Genomic DNA, 18,671 nt, shown 5'->3' with positions numbered 1-18,671 from the left:
ATTGAGCTACTTTGCACTAAGCATCCTGCCAGTTACTGCCAAATAAATACCTTAATTATATGGTAATCCTACCAAGTAGGTATTTTTGCCATTTTTATAGGTAAAAAAGCTGAGCCCTGAGAAAGTAAGTGATTTGACTACACTCATGTAATGTAAAAACATGTTTTTTTGATAGTTAAATTTGTTAAGAATTGAACAATCTGCTCTTCTATTTAATTTTCTCAGACTTGAATACAGGCTATCCTCATTGTCATCACTTTGCTCAAGCATCAGTGATAGCCCACCAAGAATAATCAAAAGAAATTATACCTCTTAACTCAAGGTTATTAACATTACACATTTACCAGTGCCATCTATACATCTAATGCTTTAACTCAACCTCTGAGTTTACGCTTTATTTTTTTTTAAGATTTATTCATACAAGAACTAGGGTACAGGCAGAGGCACGGGAGTGTGAGAGAATTCACCAGAGACAGAGTGGAAAGCAGAACAGGCAGATGGACCGAAAGCACTGCTGAGGGGAAGCAGCGGGCACAACAGGAGAGGTCTGCTGCACCATGTGGGTTTCTCCCTGGCAGGCTGGGAATCGAACCAGCACTGCAGAGACTGCAGATAGCTTCACAGCGTCGCTCAACCAGCTTTGCCACCGGGGAGGCCCCTGAGTTTACACTTTAAAAACAGCCAAAGATCAGGCTAATTACAACATATGAAACACATTGTTCTCAGTTGTTCAAATGTTACATAAGATTCCACAAAAAAAATTATCCACAAAGCTAAGTTTTTTCATTCTTTATAATAGGAAATAAATGTCCTCAGCACTGAGGCGGTGCTCCCTGGGATGAGGCAGGAGCTACAGGAGGATGGGACGTGTGCTTCCCTGGAGAGTGTCAGGAAAGTGAGAAATGAAGAGCCAAGGCAAGAGGCACACAGAGGATTCTGCCGTGAAATAATTTCCTTGTCTTTTTTTTTTTTTCATGTCCAAATATATTCATTTACTTATTTTTACTTCTGTAAAACCTTGTGACTAGCTACTTATCCTTTGTTTGGCCCCTGTTTCTCCCACTTTTTTTTTTATTTTTAAGTTTTTACAATATTGTTCATTTTCTAACAATATTTGCTTCCCCCCACCCCCTCAGGTGTAGTCCACATAGAATTTCCTTCACCAATGCACTCGTGCACCATCATCTCAGTCCCCTGTGCTCCTCCCTCCCTCCCTCTGATCCCTCTCCCTCCTCCTCCCCTGCAGTATGTCCCTGATTTATAATTGTCTGGTTTTGCTTTGTTGTGTGTTGTAGTATTTTTTTTACACTGGAGTCTTATTTGGTTCCCCTATATTCCTGCTGTAAGTGAAACCACCCGATATTTTTCTTTTTCCTTCTGATAATTTCACTGAGCATAATTCCTTCTAGCTCCATCCTCGTTGCTGCAAATGGCATGAGTTTATCTTTTTCGATAGCTGAATGATATTCCATTGTGTATATATACTACATCTTCTTGATCCAGTCATCTATTTTTCTCCCACTATTTTTTTCTCTTCCTAACCCATAGTGAAATGGAATGAGTAGTCATACAACTTCTTCCATAATTGACTCCCCAAAGCACTTTATCAGAGTGGACTAGATGTTAATTATGATATCGTTTGTCTGTATTATTCCCTTTTAATTAAGTACTGAATTCTTCCATATCCAGAGACTCTGATGAGGGTGCAACATCAATTTTCTTTTCTTTTTTAGATTTATTTATTTATACAAGCACTGGGTACAGTCAGAAGCACGGGAGGGCAAGAGAATTCACCAGAGCCAGAGCGGGGAAACAGAAGAGGCAGACCAACGAAATACACTGCTGAGGGGAGAAGCAGGCGTGGCAGGAGAGGTCTGTCGCGCCATGTGGGACCCTCGCCAGGAACTGAACCGGTGCTGCAGAGGCTGTGGGCAGCCTCGCAGCCCAGCACTCAACTGCTGCGCCACCATGGGAGGCCCACATCAATTTTCTTCATAACCTCCCTCCCATTCCACCTCCACTATAGGAGATGGCACTTGATCTAAGAGAGGACAATAATATAGGGTCACGTGGATGAAAAAGTTTTGTCTAAAAAGGGACAAGTATGGACAATCAAATAATTTTAAAGTAAGATGGACTATTAAAAAGGGGGGCAAAAAAGCATGTACCTTCGCACTGAGAGCTCAAGCTGGAAAGATTCAAAGTGAAAGATTAAGAGAAAGAGTAAGAGCCTTGATATGCTGCAAGAAAGCCAAAGTATGGCCTCCCTGGTGGCACAAGGGGTTAAGATGCAACCTATGAAGCTATCCACAGCCACTGCAGCACGAGTTTGATCCCCGGGCAGGGAGCTACCCCCATGGCACAGCAGACCTCTGATGACCCATCCACTGCTCCCCTCAGCAGTGTATTTCTGTAGATCTGCCTATTCTGCACCCCGCTCTCTCTCTGGTGAATCCTCTCACCCTCCCACACCTCTTGCCTATATCCCAGTTCTTGTATGCATAAATCTTTAAAAAAAAAAAGCCAAAGTAGAAGTAAAAAATGAGAGGAAGCAGAAATTATGTTGAGAAAGTTGTCAGAAGAAAAGCAGGACAACACAAAAAGGCAGATGCAGAGAGATCAGTACTAGTTCTTGCAGAAAGGGACAGTGGAAAGATGGGCTAACTAACCCTACCAGCCCCCCAGTGCTGCCTGACCCCAGGGGACCAGCCATAAGGCCTATTTCTAGATTCCCTGTTTTAGGGTCCTTGTTTCCCTCAAGGCTGCAGAATGGATTGAATTTTTCTTCCTTGAGATAGCCTAAAATCTCTATTCTTTATAATCAAAAGCACCTAAACATTTTTTTTTAATGCTAATAAAGAACAGACCAAGCACACCGAGTTCTAAGTCCAGTTTGACCAACTGTCATGAACTAGCTATATCATGAGCTTTAAAGTCCTCACTTGTAAAATGACAGTATGAATTATGTTCTTGCTAAAATTTCCTTTTATTGCTAGTATTCTGCGATAACTTGAATCTGGAAAAAAATTACTACTTTTTAAAACTTTCATTCAATAAAAAACAAAGGCATACATAAAAGCAAATTTGGACTTGGAGATGTAGGAAGAATGCAAATACAATTGATGTATCAAAGAAAAACTCTGGTTCACACGTAAGGGAATTTCTTTCTGTGGTCTGAAACAAAGATGGGGACTCTGATGGGGAGAAGGGAAGAGAGTAGATCAGGCAGGAGGCTATTAGGATGGTCTAGGTGAAAAATGATTATAAATTAATTTGGGTGGTAAAGTTAGAGATGGTATATAAAGTTCTTTAAACTTAAGCTTCAGGTATATTTGAGTCAATGTGGTGTCCATAGTGCTTAGAACAGTGCCTGACACATAGTAAGTGCTCATTAATTAACTAATGAAGAGACTTGTGTGAATGAATGAATGGATGGAAACTCGAATTAAAAACAGATTCTAAGAATCCAATATATCTCATTTTCTTTTTTTTTTTTTTTTAAAGATTTATTTATTTATTTATACAAGCACTGGGTACAGTCAGAAGTGCAGGAGGGTAAGAGAATTCACCAGAGCCAGAGCGGGGAGCAGAACAGGCAGACAGATGAAATACACTGCTGAGGGGAGCAGCGGGCGGCAGAAGAGATCTGCGCACCATGCGGGACCCTCGCCGGGGACCGGGGATCGAACCGGCGCTGCAGAGGCTGCAGGCAGCTTCGCAACCCAGCGCTCAACCGCTGTGCCAGCAGGGGAGGCCCTATCTCATTTTCTTAATGTTTGAAATGAAAGGTAAATATGAGAGAGAACAACTTTTTGCCATTTTTAATGTCATTATGTCTTTAATATACTGTCATCAACATCACTATTCTATAAAAGACTTCATTTATTCCCTATGTTTGTGACTATATGCATCATGTATTTTCTACTTAAACACTAGTTGGTAAAGTTTTCAAAAGCAAAGGGAGTAAGTTTCTGGGAAAACTGCCAATATTCAAACTTTGGTACAACTCCAATCTAAGGATCTGGCATTTTATTTTTAAAAATTAGTTTAAAATGTAGTCTTCGGCAAGTATTTGTTATTTTCTACACTCCCATAAGAATAACAAAAAAGGTCTAGTAACTAGTAACATATGATCATTCTCTGATGAATATACTGAGAAAAACTTATGTGAACATATTCCTTAGGACGGGTTGATAGGGAAATTACAAATTATATTTTGAAACATATTAAAAATCTATCACAATAAGTTATTATTTTTAGGAAACTGCCTTTGACATGCCCCTTTTAAAAACTCTTCAGTAGCTCTCTAATAGACGATAAATGCTCTGCCATGGCATACAAGTTCTTTTATAATTTGTCCCTTGAATATCCCAAGTCTGTTCTCCTGACACCTCCTGCCTCACACTTCAGGACTCAGGAGGTAGTTTTCTGCCACCAAGCCTCTATCTATTCAGACACCTGTGTGTAGAAAGCACATGTCCTCTTAACTACCGGATCACTGGATCACTAGGATATCTTCTACTCTGAAGACTCAGCTCAGATGTCAACTCTTTCCCTACTACCCTAAACACTGCCCCACCCTCTTTCAGGGAAGTATGAGTAACCCTCAACTATATACTATAATAACCAACTCACATTTTCATCATTGCACTTACCATAGCAAAAGAATATACTTGTGTATCTGTTTCCTTTTTTAGACAGTACACTCCTTAAGGGCAGGCACTATACCTTATTTATACAATATTGGATACCTGAAGAATTGCAGGACGAAAGCATGCAACCACAACAACCGCATCATCCTAGAGTTCATGACATTTTATGTCAGAGGAAAATTGCTCTTTTATTTCAAACAACTTCCCTGAATATTTTGTTTTTGCCTAATAACAAGAAGCTGGGGAAGGGATGGGTTGACCTTATTCAGAATAATGTCAAAAATCACATAAGCAATTAGCCACAGGTTAATAACTAGGTTTGCTCAGCCTGTCTAAAAGGGGAATAGGATGTTTGGAGTCAGAAGACTTAGGGAAAATGAGACCAGAGAGAGGGAACACTGACTTGAGACTCTACCATAGAAGGAGGATGATCGGAAAGACTGGGGTAAAACACAGTAAATTAAACATAAGAGCAGTGGGGTTTAATCATTTACTAATATAAGCTTAATATGTGCCAGTCACTGAGCTGAGATAACCCAGTAAAAAAGATACAGTCCTGCACTTAAACTTAGTCTATCTCCTAAATTATTCATGTATTTTCTTTTAGCCACTACCATTGCATAGTTTTCTGTAATGCAATGTAATGTACTAATATTACTTTTTTTCTGTAATGTAATATTACTTTATTCATTTGGTAATTCCAAGTATATAATAAAATTTGTCTAACATTGTAGGACTCACATCAGCAATGCCTTAGGGAACATAGACAAAGGCGTTTAACAACGTTTTGACCAAAATAATCAGAGAAAACTAAGATGAAATTTTAAAATAGTGATACAATGCTCATAGTTGATTTAAAAAAAAAAAAACAAAAAAACCCTGAGTAAGAATTCAGAGTGAAAAGAAAATAAAAGGATGTGAGCACATTTGGAGGTTAAGACAAATTTCCTGAAGTCTTAAGAGTAAGCATTTTTATAAATTAAAAAAAGTATTAAAGAAAAGAATGATCCCAGGTAACTGGGGAGCTTGACAGCTTAAATGATAGGAAAACAGCACAATCTTCTCTATTCCACTCACTTCCCCAACTTGAAATATACTTCCTCATGCACTTACAACAGACTTGTGCCAACCTCTGTACCTACCAACCTCCTTTAACTAGTACTCAGTTTTTTCTTTGGTCCCATCAACCTCAATTGCAGTCCGTCTCAGCTAGTTCTCACAGAGAAAAATAATACTCTAAACTAATTCTTGAAATGGTCCTACATGAAGCTTTTTCTTAGGACAAAGAAAATTTATTGAGATTCCTGGAAACTGAAATAATGTTAATCCAATGAATTTATTGTTAATAAATGAAAGTCACATCACTTTGGCAACTGCCAGCTTGCCTGCGAGTTTAGGATTGTAGGCTTTGTTCTTGGCTCCCCCTGCTATTAGTGGGAATGGAGGACTGTAGAAGAGAGGATACCAGTGCTGCCAGCACAGCCTCTCAGCAAAATTTATACTAGACTTTCAGTACTACACTTGGGCCTGGAAACCCAAAGGAAGACATAGCTACACAGATATTTAGAGAAGGCAGGTAAAAAGATTGTCTATACAGTTAACTATGGAATAGTAAAACCTTAGTTTCTCTCTTCAGGCACTCATTTTAAAGCAAGCCTGATTTTACTGTTATACTCATTGATGTTAAGTACATTGTAGGTCCATAGTAATGTCCTTGCTTTCAATAGATCATGAAAAGCTGTATACTCTGAACGACTGATGAATCTCCATGCATTGCACATGATATTCTTTTTTGATTTTCCAACTTTGCAACTATATTGACTGTGTACCTCCTCTGCCATAGGAGGAATTCTTTTAATAAATGCAAAAATTCCACCAAAATGGAATGAAAATTCAGATTTAGAATTATCACTAAAACCACAGTAATTAGTATTTTTATATTCAGAAAAGTACCATTATAACATTATTCATAAAAATCTATTTTAAATGAAGTGCATCATGTTTCACAATTACTCTGAGTTATACCTTCACGCTAAAATGTGCTGAACTGCTCCCTTCTGGCATATTCTCTTAATCCTAGAAAAACTGCTTCCATTGAAATCACTGCTATTATTCTCACAATTTTAAATAGCAGACTTCCCATATTTATGTAACAACTGATCAGCTATATTAAAAACCAATTTAAAAGTCCATCTGGAGTCCAAGCTCAGAATTATGACTCTTGACTTCCAGCCAACACAGCATGAACTCTGGATCCAACTTAACTGCTTTTTGGCAAAAATGTAGATACTTAGTGGGAAGCGAAAGCAAACTTTAGGTTTTAGGAAAATAAGTGTTACATAAATGTAAGTGAGTGGAGGCACTGTAACCAGTCAATCTAGGAAAACACATTTTTTGTTAAAGATGTTAATACTAATTTAAAAAAAATGTGGAGGGAGATAGAGAGAAAATGTGCTAGGGAAGAGGCAAACCAAAAATCTACTGGAGAGAAAAAGTAGCTGTTCCTGATGTACTAGCTTTGTTTTTGTTGTCTCAATTTTTTTTAAAAGACTTATTTATTTATGCATACAAGAGCTGGGGCACAGGCCAGAGATCCCGGGAGTGAGAGGACCCGCCAGAGACAGAATAGGGAATAGAACAGGCAGACTGACTGAAATACACTGCTGAGGGGAGCAGCGGGAGAGTCAGGAGAAGTCTGCCACGCCATGTGGGTTGCTCCCTGGCTGGCCAGGGATCGAACTCATGCTGCTGAGGCTGCAATTGCTTCATAGAGTGGTGCTTAACCCCTTGCACCACCAGGAAAGCCCATGCTGTCTCAATGTTAATCTAGTGTCCAGAATTTTTTTTTTTACATTATTCTCATGTTTATTCATCTCAACAGCTTTCCTGAGTTGTCAGTATCTTCCACACAACTTTCTTACAGTCATTTTAAAAAGTACTTAAGTATGGCTTTTATTAGAAGACTTTGCTGTTTCCAGACATTTCTAGTGAAAAGGATAATGAAGTCATTATCTGTCATCCAAAAATATATCTGTTTCCTTGGTTTTCATGAAAACAAAGTTTCACTTCCTCTTGCATACATGCTTGCAATAGAAGGATTAAAATACACATCTAACAGATATTAACTTAATAAATTATTAATTACTGAGGAAGCAGCAAAGTTATAAAGAGCATATGTGTCATTATAGGGCTAGATTTAAGTTCTATCTCTGCCAATTAATAATTGTGTGGTCTTGGGTAAGTGATTTAACCCTTTTATACCTCAACTAACTTACTGATGATATACTAAACATAATACCTATTTCAATGGGTTTTTAAGATGAAAAGAAAGATCTCAGGAGAGATCAGAACATCGAATGATAAAATAGCTACTATTAATGTTAGTAATATTATTTCACAAAACAGATTTATAAAGAGATATAATAAACTTCATGTTACTCAAAACCCAAACATCTTATTTATCTCTCATAATACGCACAGAACAGCTGAAAGCACAGTGGCTTGAATATCAAAGTTTCTTAAGTCAATCCTGCCATCACTCTAAATGAAGCTGAGATATTTTCTTAGATTTTTGAGCTTATCCTAGATTTCTCATTTACAAAATAACTTATGTTCCTGCCATGACCTTAGGAGTAGAACTATCACTTTAAGGGAAGGATTGGAAAGATGAAGAGACGTTCCTAGGTTACATTTAATGTGAACCATTATCCTATGTCTTCCTGATATGGATTCATTTCATAGAAGTAACTGAGCACGACCTATATAGTTCAAAAAATGAACCAAGGTTAGCAAATTCCATAAAAACAGTTCATAATTAGCCTGAGCATTATATGCAACAATGGGTCTTTCCCTTCCTTGCCTTTTTCATACAATCCACTGGGACAGTCTATCAGGCTCATTTTAAATGTATTTTTACTGTACATTCACATCAAAGTAAGACATGCACATAGACAGTGGATGAAAACTTCCCAAGCCTATTATGTGGAAAATAGTTGAAGCTCAGATTGAGTCCTGATGTCCTTTTCCTACCAGCACTTGTTATTTTAAAAAATCTGTATATAGTTTCCTTTAACAAACACACTCTGGAAAGCAGAAAACATTCTCAAGCTACAAAATCATCCCCCATCTTTCAACACAGTTCTGAACTACTGTCAAATCACAGTAAACCATGGATGCTTTCATTTAGAAAGCAATTTATTTTTTTAATTTTTTTTAAATAATAAATTTTATTTTTATATTCCCCCATACAATTGCAAACGCCCCATTCTGAAAGCAATTTATATGTAAAAAGTACTTTCATTTAGAAAGTAATTGCAGTTTCTGAATACTTCAACTAAACCTTCTGTAGAGAAAATTCAGCTACAGCTGTTAATTGATAACAGAGCAAAATCCCTGACTTCTATAGGCTCCATTTTCTGTTAGTTAACAATAGCATCCAGTTTGCAAAAGGTTAAAAAAATCATTAAGGAATCTGTAAAACATACTCAATCCATGGGCCACTTTGTTTAAAATAAAATTGTTATTTCACTTTACTAGACTTACTCAGACCAAGAAGAACATATTCTTCTTAAAATTTTAAAATACTGATGGGTCAGTACCCACACAAAGTATGCATAGGCCTACGGAAGCTAGTATCTTCTATGTTAAGTACAATTGCAAAGTTAAAATGAAAGGTTAAAGTCAGTTTTTTAAATTTTTCTAATTATATATACTGCTACTCTATACAATAGCCACTCAATCATTACTTTGTGTTACCCTATCTAGATAGCTAATTTCATGAACCACAGGCACCATTTAACTTCAAAGTAATGATTAGTGTTTTTCACTCAGAGGGTAGGTAATGCCTTAGGATGCAACAACAATGTAATTGATCTATTTCTTTAATATAAAATAAAGATAACGTTCATATATGTTTTCTTTGTTTTATAGCTATTCATCAACATCAGTTCCTCAGAGGTATACTTAGTGGTCAGAAGCATAGCAAGTGGATTAATCAAGTGGATCCATGACTGTATATCAAGACCAATTCTAGTAGGAAAGGTCATCCCGCAGCTTCATGTCTCCTGGGGAGCAACTAACAACCTCAAAAGTGTTATCAGATTCTAAAACTGTTAGAATGAAAATGAGTCTGAAGACCCTAAGAATAATAGGGTGTGGTAGTTATCAGAGGAAAAATACATGAGATCAAAACCTTTTCCATTGCTTTATAATTCAGCCTTTAGCAGGGGTTCTGAAGGAAAGCAAATGAAATCAAGATCCATTCCAAAACCATATTAATACCTGAGAGCTATCATTTATTAAGGACTCCTATTGGTCTCACACTGTATTGCATGGATTATCTCATCCCATGTATTCTACAACTCCTAAGAAATGAAGTGTCATCTTTACATTTTACAAATCAGGCAACTAAAACTTAAGAGAGATTAACCAACCTACCCAAGGTCAATCAACCTATAAAATGTCATCTGGGATTTGAACCAAGTAATCAGTACTTGAATACCAGCATAAATCTCCCATGAGAAAAACTCTATGTCACGCTACACCAGCTCAGCTTATTATTTATTGTATGAATGATAGCCACATCAAGTCAAATACTGTCCAATATTTTGGGGCCTTTAAAATCCTGTAAAATTTCTTTCTAAAAATAAATTTTGTGTATTCCTTATCACTTGCAGAAAATCAACAACTCAGTGTTTGGAAAAAATATGACTATAGAGAGGAGGATTTATACTTGTGTTAACCCAGGGAAACTGCACAACATATTTTATGAATAATTAGTATTCTCTTTTACTTTAGAAATTGCATAGCATATAACTATTCATTTTACTAGCTATCCACAATCCTAACTACTCTTTTGTCCTTCAGACTTCAAATTTTTATACTTATTATGGCAGAAATTTCCTAATAAAATGAACGCTTTAAAACACTCGAGTGTCATCTTTATAACCAAGTATACTTCACTTTAGACATATGAAAGTGTAAAAATGACTTTAAAGTCACCAGTCAGCAAATATAAGTCACCTAATACAGTAAAGAATATTCTATCACTGGCTCTGACTTTCTCCTACATATGAATTCTGTCCCCATCATTAGTGAAGGATTTTCTTTTATTTTTCATAAGACCCCTCTTTCTTGAGGTACCACTTTCCTAAACCAGGACAGCATCCCAATTCATTTTTCTGTGAAAAGGAATTTAAAACATTGACTTTGGGGTCAACTTCAAAATGAGATCTTTCAGAGTCACAGAGCTCCCGAATTCATGTTAACATCCAATTATGTCAAAATAAAACAACATCTTACCTTATCACCTGGCAGACCAGGGGGCCCCATTAATCCAGAAAGCCCTTGATCACCCTAAGGACAAAAAAACAGAAGTTTGATGTTATGAAAGAGAATTGAAAATCAGAATTCCCTTGTTTCAATATTTTATCTTGGGCTTCAAGATCTTACTGCATTTGTTTCTGATTTCATAATCTTGCTCAAATCCCACCTCATTTCAGAAATTCTTCAACATTGCCTGAGGCTGCCAGCCCATATCCCTTCCAGTGTTGAAAACCTGGACTGCACTTCCCCACTTCCATGCCCCAGATCCTTTTTCTCTTTCTTTTCTATAGGAATCCCCTTACTCCCCAAAGCTCCTTTATTCTAAAGTTTACGATGTTTTAAAATCTAAATTTTAAAAACTCTGTAAAAGCTTTGTGAGGCAGGTGTGGAGGGCTCAAACCTGCCCTTTCTGGGAGAACCTGCAGCCTGGTGGCACTCCCACCTGGAGACACAGGGCAGGGCAGTGGCAGGCAGGGCTTGGTTCACCTGAAGCACCTGGGAAAGGAGAACTTACACTTCCATGGCTGCACAGGTATCTTCCATTGCACCACCAGGGAGTAACGGGGTGAAAATGTATGAGTTCAAGGTGTGTTTATCAACAATAGACTCAACTTCACCGGTTGGGTTGACCTGTCCCACTCTTCCCCAGCTCTGCTGAGGGTATGTGAACCCATTTTGGGGTATGGAGGGAAAAGTACACCAGTGGTGGAGGGTAAGGAGTGGCTGTGTGGGTAGAGTTGTGTTTTGACATAGAGAAAGGTGTGTTAATAGACAAGGAAATGAACGTGTCAAAAGGAATGGGGGGAGCCAGATTTCCTCTCTCCCTCTCCACTGCAACACATTTATCATGCATGAAAAGAGTATACTTCAGTAATAATCCTAAATAAACTCCTTAGTGGTTATTTATACTCTGCTTAATTTTTATTGCACTAATATATCATCAAATTAAAAAATCAGAAAAGGATATTTCTGATCTCTAACAATGGAGTGTTTTTCCATCTGTTCCTGCATCTGAAAAAAATGAGAACAGTAATATACTACTCATCTAATGGGATAGGGGAACTTACCACTATTTTTTTTAAAGATTTATTTGTGCATACAAGAACTGGGGTAGAGGCCAGAGGTGCGGGGGACTGAGAGGATTCACCAGAGACAGAGTAGGGAACAGAACAGGCAGATTGACAGAAATACATTGCTGAGGGGAGCAGCAGGCAAGTCAGGAAAGTCTTGCTGCAGCATGTGGGTAGCTCCCTGGCTGGGGATCGAACTCGTGCTGCAATGGCTGCGGATAGCTTCATAGGTTGCATCTTAACCCCTTGTGCCACCAGGGAGGCCCGGGAACTTGTCACTATTTAAAGTTATTTTTGTGTGCAACTAAGGTCCCCAAAAGGTTAAGCTCTGTGAGACATGTTACTTAGTGGATGTTATATGCTGAATGACCAGCCCCTGAATTTCTTCTACTGTTTCATCATTGAGCATACATTCATTGTGAAATATCTAAATAGTTAAAAATAATAAAAGCTTATTTCTCAATTTCCCTTCACACCCACCAATTTAGGTTTTGATTTTATTTGTATTCATATTGTATGTGTGCAATTCTTATCTTCTTGGTATATTTGAATCCATTTAATGTAAATACAATTTCAAAGAAATTATTTATTTTTCCACTTTAGAAATGTATCTCCTGATTTTAAAAGTTGGGCTGCACTTAAAGCTCAATGGCAATATATTATGAAATCCTGTATCTTACTTCATTTCTCCTTTGTAGTCTCCATTGTGAACAGGAGTAATTCAAAACCTTTAAAAAAGACTGACATACTTTCAAGTCTAAACCTCAAGTTGAACCTCTCTATATTGTATACAAATACTGCACACACACACATACTGATCTCCTCTATACTTTTTGCAGCAACACCACAAAGATAAAACCAAACATTTGATATAAATTTGAATGTTTAATATGGAGACTTTTTTTTCAAGTAGCCACCACAACAGAGTGGGCCTCTAACTTCTAAAGTTAAAGTAAATCTCCTATATTTTAAAAGATGGTATTTATGTTTCTCAGACTGCCACTTTTATCCCTTGAAATAATTAAAGGACCAAGACAATAGTGTAGTTCTAATAAATTCTAATTCAGTTCCATCCTCTAAGATTCAGCAAACTCAATTCTAGCACAATAAAATTCTTGAGATTCTAAATTTTTTTGAGAACTTACTTGTTAGTACACTATCTGCAAAGCCCATTAATAATGTGACTTTCTAAATTTTACAAGTTTCTATTAGCCAATTAAAGGATCAGATTTCAGCCCAGGAACAACCAATATTTTTTTCAGTCTGTGAATGTATACTACATAAATGCAAACATACCATAATAGTGTCACATTTCGCAACTGTCTCTAAATAAAGCTCCCCTGACATATTCCTACAAACTCCATTTGCATTTTTTTAATTTTAAAATTTATCTTTTTTTAGACATTTGCATCCCCCCCATCCCCTCAGATTGAGTCCCCATAGAATTTCCTTCCCAAGGCACCCGTGCACCATCACCACAGTCCCCTGTGCTCCTCCCTCCCTCCCTCTGATCCCTCTCCCTCCTCCTCCCCTGCAGGATATCTCTGGTTTATAATTGTCTGGTTTTGCTTTGTTGTGTTTTGTATTGTTATTTTTTTTAAACTGATGTCTTATTTGGTTCCCTTATATTTCTGTTATAAGTGAAACCATCCAATATTTTTCTTTTTCCTTATGGCTTATTTCATGGAGCATAATTCCTTCAGGCTCCATCCATGTTGCTGCAAATGGCATGAGTATGTAGAATCCTAAATAAGAAGTCAAATGGCACACTGAAATTTATGTGCATTCATATTAATAGTAAAAATTTTGAGGTTCGGAATATATCTTGCTGCATTTTTTTTGCCCTATCTATTCCTAATTGGCAGATGGCACAATGGCAGCTACAGTAATACTCAATAAAATGCATAAAATTTAAAGTGATAAATTAGGCTGATAATAGAATTTATTTCTTCAAATATTTCTTCCTTCATTAAAATCTGCTATCACCTGTCTGATATTAAGTAAAACTGATATTTAAAAAAGACAAAAATGATTTTTAAAAGCTTGAAATGTTTTATTTGCCAGTAATTACCTTTTCTCCAGAAATAGCTTGACCAGGGGAAAATCCTGGATCTCCTTTGGGGCCCTAGATAAAACAATTATAAAACACTTAGTGAAATATAAATTACTAATATTTCACAACTTTTTAGTTGTATATATCATCAGATACTGTACACATTAAATAGTTTTAAAATTATTTTAAATTGAGATGGGCAAGAATAGAATAGTGTTTTTAATGTATGTTTTTCTTAGCCACAGTTTTAAATGTTCAGAAGATTCCTGGACATTCCCCAGGAATAGGCATGCTTTATTACTATTATTAAATGAATTCAGAAAATCATCTAATTTCTTAGGTCACCCCTCTCCCACCCTTGCTCCTTAAGGTGCTTTTATAAATGAATTCCTCACCATGTTGGAGTGACTTCCTGGTACAAAGGAATGAACAGATTCAATTTTTTAATCCAACTCTACAAGTTACAAATTATGTTATTTCATTAAGTATTTACCTTTTTGTGTCTCTTTCTGCTGTGCCAAGAAGGTAAATAAAGTCTACTCTGAATGATACTCTTAAATGAAATGAAACTAATGAGATGTCATATATTATATAATTATAAAATATTAGGTGCTTATTAAGATCAGTTATCATTCCCTTATGATATTAGTACCTGATTACTAACATTACATCAGCTTACTGCCTCAGTTTAACACTTAATGAGTATCTAACACATGGAGGGCACTGGGTGAGGTACAAACACAACACAAAGAAAAAATAAGGTCTGGTTCTTACACTCAAATAACCAAGAGTCTACTGAGATAGTCACATAAATGAGAACTCCTTTTTCTGGAACAGAGTTTCACTGAGATCTTTTCACAATTTTTTCCCCTTTATTATAAATACTAATGGATTATAAAGGAATAAAAGGAAATAAAATGGAACCAATCTAGATTAGAAAAAAGAGACATTATTATAAATTTTTAAATGGTCCATCAAAATGCTCTTAAAAATAGAACATATTTCTGTACTTGTTTATTTTTCACTCAGAAGAGCCACAGACTGTCCTATTTGATGAAAAATAAACATGGTATTTTTAAAATCGCATAGTAAAAATTGTGTTTTAACTAGCCTACTCACCTAGTAAGAAGCTCCTCTAAGTGTCAACTATCTACAAGTATTCTACCAGGTAATGTATATGCTTTATTATCATTTAACTCATAGAAGGTAACTTTCAGGGCTAGCAATTTTTTTTAAAGCACGTTAATCCAAGTGTATTTGTGTAAGGATTCCATAATATGTTGCATTTCCCATTTCAATTATACCTTTATAAACTTGCAGTCACCTTGATTTGCTCTTTCTACAGATTCAGGTAACCCCCCCTTATAAAATGACACATAATTTCTTAACCAAGTGACAATATAACTTTTTTACAATTTTCTCAGAGACCAATATTTCTATCTTTGTTATTCTTGCTAAACAATAATGGAAAAAAGAAAAATAGCTAGGAATATTTTTAGACTCTAAAATCCTTTAACTGAATAGAAATTTATTTATTGTTTATTTACATATTAAAATTGCATTAAAGTAAAATCATTCATTTCGTAATGTATAGATTTCAGAGATTTCCATATTTTGCCATCAAATTTGACAATAAAGACTTTGGAATGCCAAGGAGGACTACACCTGACTTTATCAGTAAGCCTATAATTCAAAGTGCAGTAATTTTCAGAGGAACCTATCTCTGCCAGGCTAAGTCAGTTTTGTTGAAGACTTATACTCTGGAGAAGACAGAGACTCCATGTTCAAGGTTGGCTTTAAAAGTAAAAGACCTTTTCCTCTAATATCAGGAAAATCCTGAGATGCTCATTAGCAATCACTTACCTTTGGACCTGGTAATCCAGGTAACCCAGGATTTCCATGTGGTCCTGGAATACCCTGCAAATGGTAAAATAGTCAGCTAATTCATAATCTAGATATGAAAAACAGTATCTATGACAATTCAAATAAATATTACATAACACAACTTTATTAAAATAATTGCTACCTTTTAACAAAATTCTCTATTTTTCTGAGATCTTGAATATTTCTTATCTTTGAACAGACCTATGGCTTCTATGCTATACCCCAAAACTGTGTTTACCTCTCTCATCACCACAGAACAATGTGCCATTTCTAAAAGCTGTGCGGAGTAAGAAACCTAAAAATAATTAGAACAGTTTATTTTCCTATCAACAGGTATTAACCCCTTCTGCACTTGAGTTTTTGTTCAAGTTATTATCTATTCCTTAAAGATTTCACTTATCTAGTCCCCCCTACACCTCCAAAATCATTGTTTTATCAAATGAGATTACACCTCATTTTTAAAATCCTAGCTACATCAACATTAAGTGATTTCTCTTCCCTATCTCCAATTTTATTTCACCTGGCTAATAAATTAACAATCTGAATTCAAACTGTATTTACTGAATACCTACCATGCAGAATAACTGTTAATGTTTTATATTTCTTATTATTAATCCTTATAATAGTCCTGCAATGTAGTTATTTTCACTTCCATTTAAAATGTTGTAAATTTAAACTTACATAACCAGCAAGTAGAAAAACTAAGATTCACTTCCAGAGAGTCTTCCAGGACTGCAGGCTCTCTGTACTCATCTGGGGTTGGTACCCACCTTTGTGTTCTTCTCTCACACCTCTATCTTAACACAGAACATGTTGCTAATAATTACTTAGTTATACATCTTTTCAATTACAAATTAATAGAGCATGTTTCGGAAAGGAGAGGGTTATCAGCAATTCTAATATTGAAATATTTAACCTAGCATTATAAAAAAGATTAATGACATAAGTTATTTGTAACCTTCAAAAGGCAAATTTAATAATAAAGAACCTGGGAAAATTATGAGGATTAACAAATGAGCTGTTGATATAAGGGCAATGGCTATCAATTACTATTTCATAAACCTCAGTAGCCCAAGTGGGAGCCTGAACAATAATGTTAAGAAATATCAATACAATGAAAGTTGAGGATTTAAAAAGGGATAACCTGTTGATTATTTCCATATGGGATGAACTCTAGCAAGAGAAAAATGTTAAGATGTGCATTTTAAGTTATAACTGGCTGGAGATAGAATTATGAACAAAAATAATAGTCTTGCGGAGAATACTATTTCTTCCTTAAGGAATAGAGTTGGACATATAAAATTTCTTCAATAGAAATAAAATAGGCTGGAAATTAGAGAAGGCACAGTGGGGCAACATGGTGTATCGTGAGAAGTGGAGATTCAGATCCTGATGGTCAGGGGAGAAATACTAGTGGAGAGGGGACAGATTTTATGCAGAAAATCTGGCTCCAGGTCTCCATCCTAGAGGATGGAAATGGTTTGGAGGCTAGAGGACAGCAGTTGGGAAACATTATTGGAAGAATATTATAGATTATCAAGTATAGAGAAATGAAAAAATGCTAAACTACCACCAGTGCCCAGTAAGAACTCAGCTTGGGCCTCCTATTGGCAAGGGTATGATGTGAACATGGACAACTTCATAGTTGTTTTTAGGGTGATTTTCATAATTTCATTTGTATGATAAAATCAAGGTGATATAAATGGTATTTGCAGTTGTCTTTATAACATCACAATTCTTTCTCTAGCTCACTGAAAAAGGGATTTCTGTAGTTTAAAAGCCAATTTTTTAAGTTTGAAAAAAAGTAATTTTAACATCGCAATAAATCTTCTGTTGGACCTGGTTAATGTAAGAAACCACTGCTAATCCTTAAGACAGCTTTTTCCTCAGGACAATTATTTTTCTAGTCAATGGCTCCAGTATTTTCCACTATGTAATTCAGGAATGCACTGTTTTAAGGCAGCCCACTCCTCATTGTCCAAAGCAAATGAACTTCAGCATGGGCTATCAACTACTGAGAAGATCACTTTGTAAGGAGGAATAATGTTACAAGTAGCAGTCAAACAGCCACTAACCTAAAATTTGATAATATTTCTTCAGCATGTTGACAGAGAATACTTTGGCTGGATGTTTACACACAAAGGAACATGCTGCATGCTTTTCTGAGTTTCTTTTAAATTCCAAAGCTGCTCTTACTGGCAATAGTAAGGCTAAGATTGAAGATCCAGGCAGATTTCCAAAGGAAGTACATACTGTACAATACAAGGAAAAACATACTGGAAGGTGACTAATTCTGTCAGCAAGTGGAAAATGGAGTCTGTTTACTTACCCGTGGACCTCTCTTTCCTGAGAAACCTGGGACACCTGCTGGACCAGGTGGGCCCTTGGGAAAGAAATGCCAAGAGATTAGGCATAACAACAGACACATATTTCCACATAGACTTATTAAGGTTTTTACTCTAGGCAAATTCTTTTTCAAATCCCAGTTCCTAGCTGAGGATGACCTTCAAGTAAATGATCCCAGTACCTAATCAGCAGGGGTAAGAGTTGAAACTAAAGTGTCCTCTTTAATCTGTCTAGAAATGGCAACAGGAAGTCTATGACTTATGATTACAGCCACCATACCTGCTTTTTACAGGGACCAAAACTAGTAGTTTTGTGGGTAATTTTTACCTAAATTTACTTTTA

The 18,671-nt window shown here is 36.2% G+C and overlaps 1 protein-coding gene across 1 annotated transcript in view; it reads right to left on the bottom strand.

Moving 5' to 3' along the window:
* COL24A1 (collagen type XXIV alpha 1 chain) overlaps positions 1-18,671 on the bottom strand; it is a 260,287-nt gene that overhangs the window by 208,092 nt on the left and 33,524 nt on the right. Inside the window, exons 4-7 of the mRNA XM_037499346.1 lie at positions 18,313-18,366; positions 15,963-16,016; positions 14,118-14,171; positions 10,953-11,006 (exon numbers count right to left, since the gene is read on the bottom strand). Coding sequence (XP_037355243.1) covers positions 10,953-11,006; positions 14,118-14,171; positions 15,963-16,016; positions 18,313-18,366 — 216 coding nt within the window. The remainder of the gene's footprint in view (positions 1-10,952; positions 11,007-14,117; positions 14,172-15,962; positions 16,017-18,312; positions 18,367-18,671) is intronic.

The sequence above is a fragment of the Talpa occidentalis genome, unplaced genomic scaffold, assembly GCF_014898055.3.
Source record: "Talpa occidentalis isolate TD23 unplaced genomic scaffold, MPIMG_talOcc4v2.1 talOcc4.9, whole genome shotgun sequence".
NCBI classification, from domain to species: Eukaryota; Metazoa; Chordata; class Mammalia; order Eulipotyphla; family Talpidae; genus Talpa; species Talpa occidentalis.
The sequence above is the reverse complement of the archived record's forward strand: the minus strand, read 5'-3'. Positions and strand labels throughout refer to the sequence as shown.